The 18,175-nt window shown below is 49.9% G+C and overlaps 6 protein-coding genes across 6 annotated transcripts; 2 read left to right on the top strand and 4 right to left on the bottom strand.

Annotated features, from left to right (window-relative positions):
* Positions 1–709: 709 nt before the first annotated feature.
* On the top strand, positions 710–2,337 carry BO79DRAFT_164696 (metabolite transport protein; the record flags this gene model as incomplete). The annotated part of the gene is made up of 3 exons (XM_025679215.1): positions 710–863; positions 952–1,323; positions 1,423–2,337. Coding segments are annotated over exons 1-3 (1,413 nt in total), but the record flags the coding sequence as incomplete, so codon positions are not given.
* A 1,460-nt stretch (positions 2,338–3,797) lies between these two features.
* Positions 3,798–5,484, top strand: BO79DRAFT_234675 (amino acid transporter; the record flags this gene model as incomplete). Its single annotated transcript, XM_025684394.1, has 5 exons — positions 3,798–3,915; positions 3,985–4,093; positions 4,158–4,273; positions 4,359–4,601; positions 4,661–5,484. 5 exons carry the CDS (start codon positions 3,798–3,800, stop codon positions 5,482–5,484), a joined length of 1,410 nt encoding a protein of 469 aa, XP_025544559.1.
* Positions 5,485–5,738: 254 nt separating this feature from the next.
* On the bottom strand, positions 5,739–7,115 carry BO79DRAFT_136085 (pectinesterase precursor; the record flags this gene model as incomplete). The annotated part of the gene is made up of 5 exons (XM_025678073.1): positions 5,739–6,145; positions 6,201–6,265; positions 6,320–6,711; positions 6,778–6,885; positions 6,954–7,115. The coding sequence occupies 5 exons, from the start codon at positions 7,113–7,115 to the stop codon at positions 5,739–5,741; spliced, it is 1,134 nt and encodes a 377-aa protein (XP_025544558.1).
* An 860-nt stretch (positions 7,116–7,975) lies between these two features.
* BO79DRAFT_268026 (sugar porter family MFS transporter) lies at positions 7,976–9,927 on the bottom strand (the record flags this gene model as incomplete). The annotated part of the gene is made up of 8 exons (XM_025687086.1): positions 7,976–8,181; positions 8,232–8,362; positions 8,418–8,805; positions 8,861–9,102; positions 9,154–9,408; positions 9,449–9,704; positions 9,757–9,808; positions 9,859–9,927. The coding sequence occupies 8 exons, from the start codon at positions 9,925–9,927 to the stop codon at positions 7,976–7,978; spliced, it is 1,599 nt and encodes a 532-aa protein (XP_025544557.1).
* A 2,834-nt stretch (positions 9,928–12,761) lies between these two features.
* BO79DRAFT_26396 (uncharacterized protein) lies at positions 12,762–15,053 on the bottom strand. The gene is made up of 4 exons (XM_025686733.1): positions 14,299–15,053; positions 13,909–14,228; positions 13,714–13,829; positions 12,762–13,647 (listed from the first exon to the last, which is right to left on the bottom strand). The coding sequence occupies exons 1-4, from the start codon at positions 14,966–14,968 to the stop codon at positions 12,894–12,896; spliced, it is 1,860 nt and encodes a 619-aa protein (XP_025544556.1). The 5' UTR covers positions 14,969–15,053; the 3' UTR covers positions 12,762–12,893.
* An 872-nt stretch (positions 15,054–15,925) lies between these two features.
* Positions 15,926–17,282, bottom strand: BO79DRAFT_284286 (uncharacterized protein). Its single transcript, XM_025688235.1, has 2 exons — positions 17,129–17,282; positions 15,926–17,064 (listed from the first exon to the last, which is right to left on the bottom strand). Exons 1-2 carry the CDS (start codon positions 17,198–17,200, stop codon positions 15,970–15,972), a joined length of 1,167 nt encoding a protein of 388 aa, XP_025544555.1. The 5' UTR covers positions 17,201–17,282; the 3' UTR covers positions 15,926–15,969.
* Between the last annotated feature and the right edge of the window lie 893 nt (positions 17,283–18,175).

The raw sequence follows: 18,175 nt of genomic DNA, 5'->3' as shown, positions 1-18,175 counted from the left end.
TATCTTTTTTCTTGCCTGAGGTGACAAGAGTCTGGAATCATGGCTCACCGGCGAGGCCCAGCATGCCCCTCTTTCTTTTCTTTTCCTTCTATCCTCTCTCGCACTAATTTCAACACTACAAAGTAGTTCAGCCCTCTCTAGATATTCACTGGATACTAGTTGTGCACCTTACGTACCGACGCACGGCAAGTGGGTCGTCTAACAGGGTCCAACAAGAATTTTTTTTCTGCTTCTCTCACAGCCCCCTCCCCTCGTCTTCAGGACAGCCTCAGCGTTGATTCTTCATCGTAAGTGTTGAAATTAGGTAAGTTGCAAGAGGTGGTGGACATACCGGTGATATGATATCAGCATGTTGGGTAAAGGAAGCAATGGGAACGTAAGTGGGGATCATCCTCTCCTCTCCTCCATCTGGCTCGGGGATCGGCCATCGTTAGTCATTGGCCAGTAATCAACCATTCTTGTCTTTTCCTTCTCCTCCCCGCGGAGATTGAATGGCCTGAGCAGAGAAGAATGCTTAACTCCATCTCATCGGCCAACCAGAGCATTGGACATTATCGGAACTGGGTCTGCTCTACTATCTTTTTTATCTGATGATAATCGGTTCCGCGACCGGTGCCGGGGCCTGTTGTAGGGCTCCCGCCAAAGCTTCCCCTCAACTTAAATTTCTGCCCTGTTCCTACCCTCCAGGGGCACCAGTTTGATCCCTCCGCAAAGTCAGTCTGCAGAAACTCCACCCAATGCGCGAAAGCACGTCCGACAAGAGGGTGGCAGAAACGGTGGTGGCCGACCAGGAGGTGGAAAATGGTTCGCCGGCAGCCTACCGTCCCACGCGTTGGCAGAGCAATTTGACCATCCTGAGCTGCGTGAGTCAAAGCCGATGAACCTTCATTTTCCTCTCTTTCCCGACTAAATATTTTCGGAGAACGCGTCGCTAACCAGTTTTTCTGACAGTATATCGCCAATTTCAGTGATGGCTTTCAAAACCAATTGGCCAACCCCACCAATGTCATCTTCAAGAAGCTGCTGGGCAAATCCGGCTACCCATCGGAGATGCAGACGCGCATCAGCAATTCCCTGCTCATCGGTGCTATCCTGGGAGTTGTTGTGCTGGGATACGTCTCCGATATGGCCTCCCGACGCGCGGGTCTCCTCTTCACCTCGGGCCTGGTCACCATCTCCACGCTGATGGCCACCCTGGCCCTGCAGGTGCACCCTTCTCACAACATGCTCTGGTACTTTGTCATCGTCCGTGGCATCTGTGGGTTTGGCGTGGGCGGGGAATACCCTCCCAGTGCTGCGGCCGGTCTGGAAGAATCTGACGATGTATGTTTCCCATCCCTTTCTCCCCTACCAGCGCACTAGGAAGCAGACCATGATGAAGAACTTCAAGAATGTGCAGCTAATCAGAATATATGTATGCAGTTCAAGCGCCGCTACCGAGGCCCCGTCTTCGTCTCCTTCACCACGCTGATGGCCACCACCGCCTCTCCCATTTTGATGATCATCTACCTGATCTGCCTCAAGGCCACCAACAACAACCTGCCCGTCACCTTTCACGCCATCTACAGCATTGCCACCATCTTGCCCGCCATCATCATGGTCTTGCGGTTTTTCATGACCGATTCGACCTTGTACCACCATTCCAACTTCAAGCGCCAGCGGAAGCCCGCCCGATTCTACTGGGTACTGGTGCGCCGCTACTGGAAGCGCCTCTTCACCACCTCGCTGGCCTTCTTCCTCTACGACTTTATCAACTTCCCCAACAGCATCATGTCGAGCACCATCATCTCCTCGCTCGTCAAGGATGGCAACATCCAGACCACTGCCATCTGGCAAGTCATCCTGGCTGCACTGCCCGTCCCCGGCGTCATCGTCGGCGCCTGGCTGACCAATTCGATCGGTCGCCGGTACACCGGAATGGCCGGATTCGCGGGCTACGTGGTCCTGGGCTTCATCATCGGTGGCACCTACGCCAAGCTCTCTCAGCACATCGCGGCCTTTGTGGTGCTCTACGGACTGCTACAGGCCTTTGGACACATGGGGCCGGGCGCCACGATCGGCCTCATCTCCACCGAATCCTTCCCCACCGCCATGCGCGGCATGGGATACAGTGTGGCCACGGCTTTCGGTCGCACGGGAGCGGCGGTGGGCACGCAGTGTTTTACACCCTTGCAGGATGCCGCGGGAGATAGCGCCACATTTTACCTTCTCGGTGGCGTGGCGATTCTGGGCATGATTGTGTACTGGTTCCTGCCGGAAAGCGGGAAATTGGATCTGGAGAAGGAGGATCGCGAGCTGGAAGAGTATCTGGCTGGGCATGGGTTCGTGATGGAGAAGAAATACTAATCTAGTATACTTACTAGTATATATGTCTGTATAGACAGCGTTTATATCTGAAATGTGAAATGACAACGATCATGACAGCGCTATGGACGTCACCTATCCTAGCTTGGATGTATTAATCTCCTGTGTTCCTTTAGAAGTGAATCTATGCTAATCCATCCCCCAGCCGGACCCAGGTGGATAGCTGTGTTCTCAGAGTCCGCTAGTCCAGAAAGATCTGCTGGGTGCCTCGTTTCCATGCCCCTATTCATCGTAACCACTACATTTTCAGCCCGTTTTCGGTAGGGTGAAAAGTCTCGTCGGAAGTATACGGAAGGCGCTTGTTGATGGTTCCTCGGATTTGCGGGTTAGGTAGGGCATGTAGTACCCCAGCCCAGCCGATTGCCAGTAGCAGAAGATGGCCGCGCGCAACATGACCGAGGGAATTGGCCAGGATATGACTGGATCCGGTACGATATCACTAGCTCTTTTCCTCCTCCTTTAATGATTTGCGCTACCGGTCCAACGCATTGTGAGAGGGTACTTGTGATGTAGTGCCGGTAACACGTTTCGCAGGCGACACGATGAGACCCTGTCATTGATGAATTGACATAACCTTCGAAGGTGCCTGATCACCACTGTGCAGCTTACTAGCAATCAGATATTCAGCTAAGCTGTAAGCCGAAGATGGGATTGGCTGCACCATTCAGCGACTGCCTGCAGTACCATATTTATCTAACCACGTGCCGCATTTCTTCAATTGAGTTCCGGGAATAATTCACCGGTCGGACCGTCGGTTACTTTCTTCACGAATGAGCAGACCGAGAAGTATTGGTCATGGTGAGATGTGAACAAGGAGACTGCCGTTACGTGTTGGTCACTGCCATCTCAGTCACTCCGAGCCTTTCCGAAAATGGTGAGTGTAATCGAGAGAACATTATGATCGGAAGATCCAATAAATGTTGTGCTGAGAGTGGGGAGTTCTGTGAAGAATCACGATGGATTGCAATTCACGCCATTCCAGCCCGTAGCAGCCATGATAATGATATGCGACCGGGACGATCGAAATAGTTTAGTCGGGAGCAGGATAGGTCAAGACGGGCTGACACGCGACCCACGCGGGGAGACGATAAGCCAGACAGAATACATTGTAGATAAACTAGATAAACTAACGCGATAACTACTATACGATCCAGCCCGCAATCAAAGCAATGAAAATGTTCTCCCTCGCCATTTTGGGGCTTATCACGCCATATCCACTTCCGCCTCGCCTGCCAATCAAACCTTCGATACCCTCAAACTATCCCTACCAGATTCTTCTCTCTTGTCTCTCTTCCTCTCTCTTGACCCTTTGTTTACCTGATAAATTAAACACTTCTTCTTCTGCTGCAGGGCTCGTCGATCCTTGCATTCCGATCGAGTCAACTTCCCACTAGAATCTGCTAGTTGGTTTCCAGTAGTTCTCACCCTGCACCATGACAGCTCCTCCGATGTATCGCCAGGAGAAGCTGGAAGAGGCGCCCACTGATGTGGCCGAGCTGACATCCGATGAGTCCACTTCCACCGAGATCTGGAACGCGTTGGTGACCGAAGGTAAGCTGCAACTCAATTCGACATCTTTAGAAAAGACCAAAACTAACTCGCTGGGATGGCGGGATATAGACCATCAACATGAGATTCAACTCCGAACCATGTCCTGGCAAAAGGCCGCCTGGTTGCTTGCCGGAGACCAAGTCTGTCTGGCTATCATGGCTCAATCCTGGTCACTCTCGTAAGTCAACAGAGATTTTCATCTATTGGCCCACGAACTGACCATCATCATTGGGTCCCCTTAGCGTACTTGGCTGGGTACCCGGCATCATTACCATGGTTGTATCCGGCGCTCTCTTCTGGGTCACTTCCCTCACCATGCACAAGTACATCATGAAGCACCCGCAAATCAAGAACATTTGTCAGTAACTCCTCTCTCCATCTTCCCTCTGACCCCTGTGATGGAATACTAAGGCTGACTCGAGCTCGTCTTCCCTCCGGAACAGGTGACTTTGGCTACTATGTCTTCGGCAAAAGCCAGACGGCATACCTCTTTTCCGGCTTCATGTTGCTGGCTAACAACATCCTGCTGATCGGTTTCCATATCCTGACTGGAGCCAAGGTGCTGGATACTTTATCTGATCACTCTCTGTGTACCGTGACCTTCTCCGCGATCGTGATGGTCATGGGCATCGTCCTGTCCGCTCCGCGAACCCTGCATCATGTTTCCTTCATGTCCATGTTCTCGGGTAAGTTACAATCCACTCCACTGCAATGTCTGCGCCCTGTATTTCGCTAACAATGTCAGCGGCCTGCATGGGTATTGCCATCCTGTTGTTCCTTATCTTCGCGGGCATTGAGAAGGCACCCCTGGATTATCCGACCGATGGACCTGTGCGAACATACGCCTTCCCCTTGCCGGGCACCAGCTGGGTGGATTGCATGAATGCCGTCTTGAACATCACCTTCCTCTGGGTGCCGCAGATTCTCTTCCCCACCTTCATCGCCGAGATGGAGCATCCGGAGGACTTCCCCAAGTCACTGGCGGTCCTGGCTACCATTTCCACTATCCTCTTCATCATGCCGCCCGCCATCGGCTTTCACTATCTGGGCCAATACGCCACTGCGCCCGCCTTTGGCAGTCTGGGCCTCGCGGTGTACAGGAAGGCCTCGTTCGGTTTTGTCATCGTGCCCACGCTGATCATCGGCGCCATTTACGCCAACGTCACTGCCAAGTTCATCTATTCCCATCTCCTGGGCACCTCCAGACACGCGCACAGCAACACCGTCGTGGGCTGGGGCGTCTGGGCCCTGGTCATGATTGGCATCTGGGTGGTGGGATTCATCTTCTCCGAGGTCGTCCCCAGCATGGGCGACTTCCTCTCGTTGCTGGGTGCCGCCTTTGACTCCTTTTTCGGCTTCATCTTCTTCGCGGTAGCCTACTGGCATCTCTACCGGGGGAAGCTTTTTGTGGGACTCGGGCGCACCGCGATGACCCTGCTTCATGCCTTCGTCATGGCTTGTGGCTTGTTTTTGTTGGGACCGGGATTGTATGCGGCGGTAGAGGCCATCATCACGGATTACTCGGGATCGGTTTCCCCGGCGTTTAGTTGTGCTAGTCTGGGGATCTGATGGGCGCTGTGATTCTTCTTTCTTACTCCTTGTATTGTTTCCTCGATGCGTCAGCATGCTCCGCCAAGGTTGTTATGATCATGACTCTCTCCTCGATTATCGAAATTTATAGATATTGCTTCCCATAATATTAGCCGGAGGGGCTGTTCCTTCCGTCAGCACAACGGACTGGGCGTCTAACAAGATATAGAAGATTTTATTTTATATCGGAGAGGTGTATTGAAACGAACAATGCAGACCGATACCCGACCAAATTACTCTCCCGCAGATAGCTTAAACGTCTGGTGAATGCTGACCTGGTTTCCATGATACCAGGCTTCTCCCTCCGGGTTCAGTATCTCCTGGCTGCTATTGGCATCACTCCGTGGGCTCCCAGCCATTGGCGAGGAAACCGTGGTGACGGTCAGATGATCCATCTGGCCGGGAACGAGGTCAGGACGCCAATACCGGGGATCGCGCATGCTCTTCTTCGAGGCCTCTCCAGTCCAGCTGGATAGAGCGTAGGGCCCATCGCTGGCCTGTTTCCCCGGAACCCGGCGACCCTGGGAGCTAGTACTCTCGAGGAACCAGCGGCATAGAGCGCGTAAAGTGACGAGGCTGCCAGCCGTGATGCCAAGTCCGGTCTCAATGATGGACCAAATGGCGATTTGGTATGTGGAATCTGTGTCGCGTCAGAAAATATGCATTATGCCAGGAGCTGTGGAGTGGTCACTCACAGAGGAAATCGGTGTCACCATAGTGATGAAGAAAGGGGAGTCGAATGATGACAGCAACACTCGCACTGGAACTGGGTTAGGACATCACGACTAGAGCATCTCAACGAACAGACACATACATGGCTCCGAGACTGAGAATCACGCCTAGTGCGACCTTAGTGCGACCGTTCATCTGCAGTCGCCAGATCAAAAACACGGGCAAAATGCCCAGAGTGAGGTCGCAGAAGATGGTGATGGCGCTGTACAAGTAGGCAATGGCCAGCAGGGTCTCGATCGACAGGCAGGTTCCCGAATGAGTGGGTTCTAGACGCAACCAGAAGTATGAGACAGGGTGGCAGTCGAAGAGCAAGACCAGCCAAAACATCAGGCCGATGGCTGTGACAACTCCGATGATGGTCCACAGAATGATGCGATGCGCTTGGCGTACAGTCAATCGCAGCAAAGCGAGCGCGATGGACACTTTGGCGACAGCAGAGGCCCAGAGATATAACATCTGACCCAGCCACCACCACTACAATTCTCCATCTTAGCATTAGAGGTTACATACAGACAAGTGGAGGGGATGGATGCCTCTTACCAGCATGGCTTTCTCTATTGTCTGAACACTGGTGAAGTCCAGCATCTTGTGACCCACTCCGGTTTTTGCTCCAATCATGCAGCAGGTGTTAAGGAAGATGAATAGCACCTGCCGGAAAGTTAGTTATCTTTCGGTTCCACGAGCATCATACATAACACCTGTCAAGGCGACCGTACCAAAGCAACAATCATCAGCGCGTCATCCCATCCGAACGCCCGCACCAAGTGCACACGGACAAACGTGCGCAAAGCAACTGCAGCTGTGCCTATCCCCATCATCACCGTCGCAACGACGAAGATGGCGAGGCTGCGGCCCACCAAGGGCAGCGAGTCACTCATCCTGAACCACACGAGATGTTTGGTGGATGCAACTCAGGGACGCGGAAGGAGTCAAAGTGTTGCGGTGCACTGAGGGAATGTCGCGACTTTTCACTGCGGTGGGCATTTGGCCCGTGGGCCCAGCTGGATAGAAGCTGGAAAATGTTGCGGTTTCAGCCACGCGGGTCCGGCTTTTGATGTGCACAAAGCAAGCCATAATGGTTGAAGACTCGTAGCGAACCAGTGGAGCTGTTTGCGCCCAGGGGCAGCGTTCCTGACTCTCGGTCACGCCTCAGCTGCATGGGTTTGGAAGGCCATGACTCTGGGCAGGCCCACCAGAACTGTATGCGAGATTGGCCCTGACTCGGTGTTTTGAGGCTGGAACCAATGCGATGGGAGGATGGTAGTGCCAATGCGGGCGAGATCGATGCTAGCGGCCCTCGCTACCAAACACTCGCCGCCAACCCCAAGCCCGGCAGTCCGGTTCATCCGGAGGAACAGTTAAATTTAGGGTATATTCTATCATCAGGAGTTGATGGAAGGAAGATCTTGATTACTATAATAAACACCACGTGGAGGCCTCGTCTCTTCGGTCTCCCGTCCAACAGTTCGTCAGAGCGTGCACAGGGAGAGAGCACAGATCCCGATGAAGCTATTGACAACCGGCGCCCTTTTTGGATACAGAAATAGAAAGGGAGACCCACAGTATGACGGCGATTAATATATCAGCAGTTATTACTATATTGTCATGTGGGAACCTCTACTGATCGAGCACCATCTCGCGCCAACTATTTATCGATAATCTCCGTCCCCATTCTTCGCGTCGACGATCCCTTCCTCCATCCCTTCTGTCTCCCTCCCAGTCATCCAAACAGGGTGGCTCACTCCACGTGGCTCACCGAAGCCGCGCTGCTGTCCTTTGACGCATCTAGACCTGCTTGGGCATTCTTCTGTCGCTCGTACTCTGCCTCCTCGCGCTGCCGGTATCGCCAGGGACGCTGCGTGGATACTGCGTCTGGATCCCGCGTAACCACCAACGGTGGGTTCGAGCGATAGTAGTCGTCCAGATCTTCCAGAGTCCGATTTGCTGCACCGAGTCAGTGAAGGGTTATTGAGAGGGAGATATGATCGACTCACCAGTCTCGGGGTAGAAGAAGTAGAAGATGGGCAGAGAGGCCGCGTTGGTGACTGTCCAGACGATCCAGAACCGCCAGCCAATCTGCTGGATGCCAATTGGTGTGATTTCAACAATGGCAAAATTGGTGATCCTATCGCATGCTCAGCCGCTGTAAATAATCCGCGCCAACTGCAAGCTGCACCTACCAGTTTGTCGCTGTCGACACGGCTGCACCCTTCGTCCGCATGGGCAGCGAGTTAATCTCGGTCGGATACAGCCAGGGCACCCCCAACATTCCAATGCCGAACGCGATATAATAGAGGAAGAAAAACGCGACCGAAGCAGTCGCGTATCGTGTGTCTATTTCGGCAAAGCGGAGCAGAATGGTGATCACCAAGAAGCAGACGAACTGCCCGAAGGTGGATAACAGCATGAGACCACGTCGGCCAAATCGCTCAACCATCGTGACAGCCACGCTGGCAAACACGAAATACACCGTCGCATTGCATGCGCTGAGCAGTCGCGACATGCTGTTGGAAAGTCCGACCGAGTTGATGAGTACCAGCGGCAGATAGTACGACATGATGTTGATCCCTAGGTGCAGTTAGGTCGACAATTCGGAAACATTTTATCACAACAACTATCGTACCCTGAAACTGCTGCAGCGCCTGTGAGCCGGCCCCCAGCAGCAACCGTCGCAAGGTTTTGGTATCGTTGGTAGACCGACCAGTCAATAGATCCCGCCAGGGCACCGCATTTTCTCGCTCATACTGAATACTATAGACGATCTCGCGATGCTGCGTTGCCACGTAGGGATCATCTTTCGGCTTATCCTCGATGCTCGAAATGACGTGTAAAGCTTCGTCTGTGCGACCGTGGCATAGCAACCATCTGGTTGTGTCAGTGGACTAACATGAAAGGGTCTCTGTGGTGCGCACATACCGGGGGGACTCGGGCAGCCAGGGAACCGTGGCAGCGAGAACGAAGATGAAGAAAAACTGAAGGGCAATCGGAAGTCTCCAGGCCAGAGCTCCGCCGTGGAAGGAAAGCCCGTAGTTGATCCAGTTGACGAGCATGAAGCCTCCGACATTCAAGGCCATCTCCATAATGACCAGTCGGCCTCGCCAGGAGACCTGGGCAGTCTCGGTCTGCCAAATGGGTGCTGTGGAGGTGTTGATGCCATTTCCAATTCTGCAGCTGTCAGCGAACGCCATACCACATGTATGTTATCTCTAACCCTAGGATGATTCGGCCAACAAACATCTGAGCGAGATGATACGAGCTCGCCTGCAGAATGGTGCCCACCGCCATAATGGCTGTTCCGATCAAGATCGACTTTTTCCGACCGAGTTGTTCCGAGATGGCAAAGGCGCAGAGGGCCCCGAGAAAGCAGCCGACGTCGTAGATGGCTGTGACAGTCGACAGAGTGGAAGTCTTTGACGGTCCGACCAAATCGTGGACCTCGAGAAAGTTCTGGGTAACAACCACGCCACCTGCCACGCATCAGATTATGAGCTCTGGGAAGTCTTTGCCGAGAAGACGTACTAAAGACCCCTTGGTCATACCCGAACAGGGTCATATCCGTAGCACAAGCAACCTAGACAGTCAGTACTGGGCACTAGCTCTTTGCATACACTGATCTTGTACCGTAATCCAAAAGGTGAGCCATCCTCCGACAAGCCCAAAGTAGGGCTTTCTTGCAATTAAGTCAGTCATTATAGGCTCAGTATAGATATATTGGCCAGACTGAATCAGGGTGGGGGGGTGGGGCGCATAGTACTCTTATAAGACGCAGACGCCTTACCCCAAGTCAACAGCGCGGGGGTGGGGTTACCATCGTGGGGGTTGATGCTTCATTCAACAAGGCTGCATTTGGTGCATGCACTTGCCCCATGGCTTGGGAATAGATGACGAGGGTGGCAACTCGATGGTTACGTTACATCCGATGGCTGTTGGGGAGAGCAGGAGAGCAATCAAAGGCTTCTTAGTTTCTGCCGGAAATGGCGTTATAATAATGGTTGATAGTCATACACGTCCTCCTGTTAATAGCCGAGGATAATGAGGTTAAGCTTCATCCCCCACGCTGGTCGATCTCCGTGGAAAAGAAGGTTGGGCAAAGAGGGAGTGGGAATGGATGCAGATGAAAATCCGGGGGGCATGAGAGAAATGCGGGGAAGATAAGATCTCGGAGAACATGCGTCGATCTTTTTTCCTGTTCAGCCTGTCAGCTTGCTTCTATCCAGCTGTTCAGTCTTCTAAGTTTAGGAGTTCCTAATGGCTTAATCGCATTGGTCGGCGCATTCCTTTCGGCAACGCTGAATCGTTGCTATCCCGTGCATTCTTCAACGGGCGCTGCCAGATCTCTTGTACGACATCAGATGCTATTAACGTCGGATCCACTACCTCTTTTTGCACTCCCTGTAGAAAACTCTGATACAAGGGAGACGCTCATATACGTGATTATTGCGCCTGATCTTCATAGCCATAACCCCATATCGCCGGAAATGAACTTAGAAGCCCTGGCTGGATGGCTAAGAATGTGGAGGAATCTTGTTCGCAAGCCTTGAATGATTTATGAACGTGGACATGACTCAAGCTCGACAATTGCTCCGAGTAACTTATGGGCTGCTCTATGTTAAGTCCATCTTAGTATTTTATTGCCTTTGCTCTGCCATGGTGCAGTTTTATATCTACCTTTACTGCTCTCTCTTACCCCTCTTTTTTTTCTCATATTCTGAATACTACTCCCTATTTCTATGAGGTAGTCTAGCGCAACGCTTATCTTCGAGGACGCTGCTGGTGACCCGAGCGGAACTAATCGCTCTATCGCTTCATCGAAGCCCGTACGGCTATGAATGGCACAAATGCTAGGTATTTTACATGGGTACTTCATTCAATGCGCATTCTGACCTGCACATTATGGAAAGCGACAACTAGAAAAGATCGTAAACAATATGGCATACGTTGACTGAGATCGGCATTGTATATTTATACTACAACACATATGCCTTTCTTCCTCGCCAGACTTACATATTATTCTACTAGTTAGTACTACACGTTCACCTCTCAATGCACCGATGCACGGCCAGCCGGTTCTTGTTCTCTCCGTATTTTGTTCAGTTCATCGCTCAGAGCTGATACTGCCACGTCGTTTATCTTGAAACTGCGCGCTGCTGTGTCAGGCTCGGTGTGTAAGTCACAGTTATCGTCCGGGTCACCTCGAGGTTCTGTTGGTGTAGTGGGTGAGGTCGCTGAGATTCATGAATTGCCGCTTGGAAGGGCTACTTTTAGCGGCTTTAGCCAGAGAAGGCGCAAAGATTTTGGTTGACCCGCACGCATCCGGTATGCGATTATGAAGAGTACTGGGCGAGCCGCCTTGGTACAAATGAGGCTATGTTTGCTCTGCATGCCATGGATTTTCAATATTGTCAGGGTTTCGTCTTATCTTTCGGCTGAAGTGTAATATCGGGTTTAGTACATGGACCCATATTCTCTTTCAGTCATCGTTCAAATGAAGATGAGGATTGTGTTGCCTTTTTGAGCATAGATGTATTGCGGACACTCCTTTGTCGTCTATGAACTTGAATAGCAAGCACTATATTATACTAACAAGGACAGGTATTCTGGGTAGCAAGCTAAAAAGAGCTTTCACTGATCATCGTTTAAAAGGCTATGTGCACATAGTTGCTTCAACAAAGATAGACATGGCTTTGGAATGAGTACACTTTCCCTACAATAAACGATGAATCTTGTCTGTCTGCCAGCTTGGTTTCTAAGCACCTTATAAGGTATTCGTATCAATGGCATTACTCATATAGCAAAATGTGGATAGCAGATAGCGGTGTCAATAGAGCTACTTCCAGGCCCCTTTCTTCTAGGTTTAGTTATCCGCAAATTTCCCCAGCTGAGATCTCCTCGCAAACGATCTGTCCATCGAAGAACTCTACTCGGGCTGAGCCTGTGTGCTATAGTTACTACAATATTAGTTAGATAAGCAACTCATAAGTAGGTTGCAATGCTACGCTATTCACACACGGTGGGAAACTTCCAAGCTTTACTGCAATAAAGAAGCCTGTGACTGGATGATTCAGGAAAGAAAGCGTTTCGTGTCATGTATTTCTAACTCAAGTACGATTGCGAGCTATATGTATCGTGTAAAGCGGTTAATGATAAAGGCCTAACCTTTCAGATAAGCCGGCCCCACCTACTCAGATGCTCATCAGAAACATTAGGCATGCTTTAGCTAGCATAATTATGATCAATGATCCAACATGAATATAGCTCCACCAAGACAGATTCATACTATGTTGACAGAGGCCTGGACTACTCGGTATGACAGTTGTACCCAGCAAAGATTGACATAAGGTTATACTCCGTGTGGACGAGCCGCCAGAGTCATACTTGCGCTCCTTGACCATATCCCTTCTACCTTCGTCGAGCGATATATTTCCATAAAATGTACGTCGATCTCCTGGGGTGAAACAGTCAAAGGAAAGGCAAAACCGCAGATAAAGACCCAAATTGTAAGGTGAGCTCTGAGAAAATCGCTTAGTGATATACAATGGCGCAGAGAACGGAATCTTTTGAATGACATGGCCTGCTGGCGCGCGTATAAACGTTGGCAAGAAAATTCCTGTTCCACTGGGCTTGTCTGGTAATGGGTGCTGACAGTCAGGTCCTTATCATGCTTGGCGAGCCTCCCATGATGCAAGCGCTACCAGCAGCTCATTCCACAGAAGCTGCAAGGAAGCCAAATAACATCGATCGAGATAGAAGAACGGCATGAGGCGGGTGCGGAGGTCCTTCCAGGACGTGATGGCATGCAGGTGCACCATCCGCGCGAGGGTCTGGACAAAGAACGTGCGTTCGTGCGCGAGAGCAGTATTACAACTACAAGCACCCATGACCAGGATCCAGATCAGAAGATCCGGATGCGCGGTAAAGGCTCCCGTGGCCAGAGTCTCTTCTAGGGCTGCTCGCAAGGCGATGATAGGCTGTGGGAAGATGCCGGCATTGGCGGGATAGAAAGCCCAAATGCTGCTGTTGTGGAAGAGGAGGCAGACGAGACGTACGCATCCCTCAATCGACGCATCTTCTTTAACAATTCCGGTTTCGGTATATCGATCGCTGAGGAGCATGTATTCGATATACAGGACCTCGCCATTGAAATAATCTTCGGTCTGTTCATCGTAGATCTGGTAATCAGCGGCCTGGATCGCCTCGGCGTACCAGGTCAGCTGCACCAGGTCGAAGATGATCTTGGATAGTTGCGGCCCAATTAACGCGCCAGTCAATTGTGACAGTTGTAATAATGGCGACGCGAGAAGGGCGAGTTCAGCAGTGGGAGGCAGGATGGGGTACGTTTGAGGACGAATATTGCGGACCGGAGGAAAGATTGGTTTGGTATAGGCCATGCATGCTACACGTATATCTGTCCTGGAGATAAACGATTAGTTTGAGCTATAGATGTGAAGGGACTATTACATTGAGGAGCAGACTTACCATGAAATCTGATATCGTACGGGATACGGAACGTCTATGAAACTCCTGCGCAGTGCTACCATTTGACGTAGTCCGGCTAGGTGCATCTTCAGATAGGCGGGTGTACCTGTCGCAATCTGCCGAGAGTGAGATTTATTTGTCACCCGAGGGGGTAAAAGCGTAATCCAAAGAAGGGGGTGGGAAAGGCACCCGTACCTCGATCGTCAGCAACATGGATACAGACGCAATCAAGCCATCACTAGCTGCTCTGAGAGGGTCTGAGAGACCGCTATTGACCAGCCGGATTGTTTCTCCCCGATGGTGAAATGTATCGAGCAGCAGGGGGCTGAATGGTTCATTGCTGGAACTCTTGAGAGGCAGCTCACTGGTCCGTAGAGCAATATCCGAGGAAGCAACACAGATACACGCATGAAGGCAGGCCTTATTGTTCTGAATCAGTTCCCCCCAATGCCTTTTGATCGTGTCAAGCCGTCGGTTCTGGAAAGGCACGCCGTCTTGGGAAAGATCAACTAAAACTAGACCGGACTATCAGTATCCGTCGATTAAGTTGCAGGTATCTAACCAAAATGTCGAGATGTAACTTACAATGCTGCAGATGTCGCATCATGCGATCGGTAAGAGGAGTATGAGAGGTGTTGAACGGATCTATGGCCGATTGTATTCCCAGGCTCCGGGGTATGGGGGACGATACTGAGCAAATTACTTCATCTTCCTGGCCCTGACTGTCAGTCGAGCGCTGCAGCACAGATGCTTGAGCTGCAAGTTCAGCATTGGGCCAGACCGGGCCCTCCGCATATTTGCGATCGGTCTCTGGGGGTTGGGATGCTACACGTTTCCATGATCGACGTTTATATAATTCAGTGCTAGATAGCCTTTTCTTCCGATTATGCTCCGACATCACATGGGATCGGATACGTTTCAGGTCCTCGGGCCTGGTGCCATCTGAAATAGATTTTGGGCTCGCATGGACCCAGAAGAGAGTCGGGCGACCGGCCACAGAGCTGGTCGACTTGTGGGGTCCGGTTGTTCTCGCCGCGTCAGGTTTGGCAGGGGACAACGACAAAGTTGACCGTTCCTTAGATACTGTAATCAGCTCTGTAGCTTCCTTGGGAAAAGGAGAGATAGGTATTGTGTTGTGGGTGCTGCTGCTCGGAGAATTATCGGGCCCATGCCCTTGGGAGTCTGGTGAGTTTCCCACCGCATCAGTCCGGGCCAACCCGGGAGGCAACACCCTCATATGATCAAACGAATTCATCCTATCCAGTTCCTGTGCAGAACTATGCCAACTATTATTTCAGCGAAATTGGGTTCGAGTAATCCTTCTACCGATCAGGTTCTTGATTCGAGGAAAGGGGGCAGAGCGGGGGCCTGAAAACTGAATATATACACAAATACTCCGTAATAAAGGCAGCCTAACGGGAACAGCTATAATATAACAAAGAACCAATGAAAAAGAGCCAGCACCACTGTAAAGATGACAGTGGGGGAGGGGAGTGGTTGTTGGTAAGCCGAGGGGGAAGAAATGGAAAAAGAAAGAGGAAAGGAGGTAGGGGTATCGGAGAATGAGATAGTACGAGAAAAGAAAGAATTTACCAAGTGGTGTGTACCGGCCCTCCATTGTCAAGGTCAAGCTTTGGTGCATGGCCCACTGCAAATCGGAGATCTAGAAAAGCGCGCAATCTGTGTGTGGAGCGTCCGAGCGAGAGCATGCGTAACGGCGGCCTGCTTGTCAATAGCGCGCTATCCCCAATGTCTAGCTTCCTGTGCTCCGTTATGGTCCTGTGGGTGGTACTAGCGTTTTAGTGGAAATATATAAATTAGTACTAGTGGCCAAAACAAAGTACGGTGGGTCGCTCAAAGTGGCGCGATATCCGTACACACACAACCTGCCAGAGCCTTAGGTGATTGCTGCCTAGAAAAATAAATTATCAATGATCTAAGAACCCCCATATTATGGAGCCGAGTATTTGGACTAAGCATTCCCTGTCATCCACCGTTCCATGGACAGGGCCTTGTAAATTAGAGACCAGACTCAGCACGCGGGTTTCTCTGTCAAGCCCTATTTCGTGCGCTTAGGTTTCCGGGGCATGCAAGGGCACAGCATTATTCCGCACATGGCTTCGTGTGCATATACAGACTGATTACTCTAGGAAGTGGACTCCTTATCGCGGCCGCATAGTGGAATATGCAAACGTGGGGACGGTCGCAGCCCCTTTGCAAACTGCTATTCATGGTCGTAGAAGACAAGTCAGACCGTCAGTCAAAATGTGTAGTGCCATCTGTTGATATCCCATCGATCGCCCATTGTATATTCTCCAAGCGATCGCTGCCCAACAGTTTGCGAATCTCCTCTAAAACTTTGATGCCGAATGCTCCCATCCACCAATGTGACCGTAAGTGGTATAGAACCACGCAATAGTGCGCCATAATTGTCAATGCCATTGGCTGGTGGTCCAGAACTAAATCCACAAATACTGCTGGAACCTCCAGCGGCCAGGAGATTCCGACCAGTCCGGGATGGCTGCCCCAGGCAATATAACGCAGACATGAGGCCAAGCTATCAATGGCTTTGTTGTAAATTTCCCTGGTTTGGGGGTAATTCCTCCCTTTGCTATCGTCATTATGTAGTTTTCGCAGAGCATGAATGGCCAGGGTGGAAGTATTTGGCATGGTAGGACCGTTCTCCTGGCGGACTAGGAAAGCCAACTCCTCGCTTGGTTTGACTTCATCGATCAGGCGGAGAAGAACCTCCGGTGACCCGCGTAACTGGCGAAAAATGTGACAAAGATCTACCAACGCGGAACCGCTTGAGAATGGGGGCATTCGTATATGTCCGAAGGCGAGGATGATAAGAATATTGCACATAGCCATCATGAAATTGCTTTCTTTGCGACACCGCTCCGATCTGTCGCGGTTGAGCTGCTTTTCAAGCCCGGCGCGAGCTTGATCCCAATGTAGAACAGCTAGACACTGGATTTGTTGGTGATCGTGTTGATCTCTCTGTGCGCTGTCCCCTCCGCAAGTGTAAGCGATATCTAATGCTGCCACAGCTAGAATGCTATTCAGCAGTGGCGGGTTGCTCATTGCCTCTCGGACGATTGTGCTTCTCCAGATTTGGCCGTTTTTGCCATCGGGTGTGAGAGATCGATATGTACTGACACACCAACGACTTAAGAGGGTCAGATCGCTTGGCTTCAGAGTACAGATCTCAGGCTCATGGCTGTGGTGATCACCATGATCTATGACCGGCAGTGAGGCAGGCAATGAAAAAATGGAGGATTTTGGTTGCAACAGCTGGTCGGTTTGTATGGAAGTCAGGGAGGAAGGAGACGTTGGGTTGTGACGGGGATTCTGATTACATTGTCGTCACACTTGTTAGATAATAACAGACCAAGGGAGGAGGGCAACAGCGTACCAGCCTTTCGCTAGTATAGTATAGTTGGTGAGCATTGATGAGTACCTTCTTGTTTCTTACCAGGTCTAACATGCTGCCCTGGGATGAAAATAAGCCCGAATCAATTGTAGTATAAGAATGATATGAACAGAATGATGATGGCGGTGATAACGACACACTGAATATAAGGGTCAAAGAAGATATTCATACACTTGCAGGCCGAGCATGTTGTCTGGGCGTCAGATGAGGAATGATCCGTCCAGCTAACTTAAAAGAGTAAATGTACCAGCAGGACGTGAGATAATTTATTCGTTCATTATCAGCCGACCATTGATGAAGGTGTGGTGGGAGCCGACCTAGTAACAAGTGTCACAACCGCGAAATACATGGCCGTACAATACCCGTCGCTGTGGGGACCTTCCTTGGGTGTATAGGTCCCCAGGTCGCCAGGTCGTACGTATTTTTGGTTCTTACCAGTATGGGATCTGGTTATTACTAGTACTGACTATCAGAAAAACTAAGCTGTAAAAATACACTGTCTCACCAGGTAGTAAACCTGGTAAGATCTTATATTATATAAAATTTTAATTAAATCTTATTAAAAGATCTGGTATTTACTAGTTAAGATTAAAAAAATCCAACCTGGGGAGTTTTGGTTATAAATTACTATATATATATCAGATATTATTTATTCCATAAATATATTATAATAATTTAAATTATATTAGATTTATAATATAAATTTATTAATATCTACTAGAAATAATTAGATATAATCAGGAATTTTATCTTATAATTTAATGTATTTTAAATAAATAAATTTATATATATTTATTTAGATTATATTAATAAAATATAAAATTAATAGTTACTAATATCTACTAGAAATAATTAGATATAATTAGAAGATTTATATTATAATTTAATATATTTAAAATAAAGTTAATTGATTTATATATATAATATATATATATTTATTTAAATTATATTAATAATATATAGATCTACTAATACTTACTAGAAATAATTAAATATAATCAAGAATTTTATCTTATAATCTGATATATT

This window comes from Aspergillus costaricaensis, assembly GCF_003184835.1.
Source record: "Aspergillus costaricaensis CBS 115574 unplaced genomic scaffold BO79scaffold_2, whole genome shotgun sequence".
NCBI lineage: Eukaryota > Fungi > Ascomycota > Eurotiomycetes > Eurotiales > Aspergillaceae > Aspergillus > Aspergillus costaricensis.
This window is presented reverse-complemented; position numbering and strand designations above follow the sequence as displayed.

Bases quoted from the DNA above. Each gene is read 5' to 3' on its own strand.
- BO79DRAFT_26396 (XM_025686733.1), bottom strand. From the start codon at position 14,968: ATGAATTCGTTTGATCATATGAGGGTGTTGCCTCCCGGGTTGGCCCGG. The intron at 14,229-14,298 runs GTAAGTTACATC...AGTCCGGTCTAG, and splicing joins GATGCGACATCTGCAGCATT to TTTTAGTTGATCTTTCCCAA. The intron at 13,648-13,713 runs GTAAGTCTGCTC...GTTTATCTCCAG, and splicing joins GTACGATATCAGATTTCATG to GACAGATATACGTGTAGCAT.
- BO79DRAFT_284286 (XM_025688235.1), bottom strand. From the start codon at position 17,200: ATGTTAGACCTGGTAAGAAACAAGAAGGTACTCATCAATGCTCACCAA. The intron at 17,065-17,128 runs GTACGCTGTTGC...CAATGTAATCAG, and splicing joins ACTATACTAGCGAAAGGCTG to AATCCCCGTCACAACCCAAC.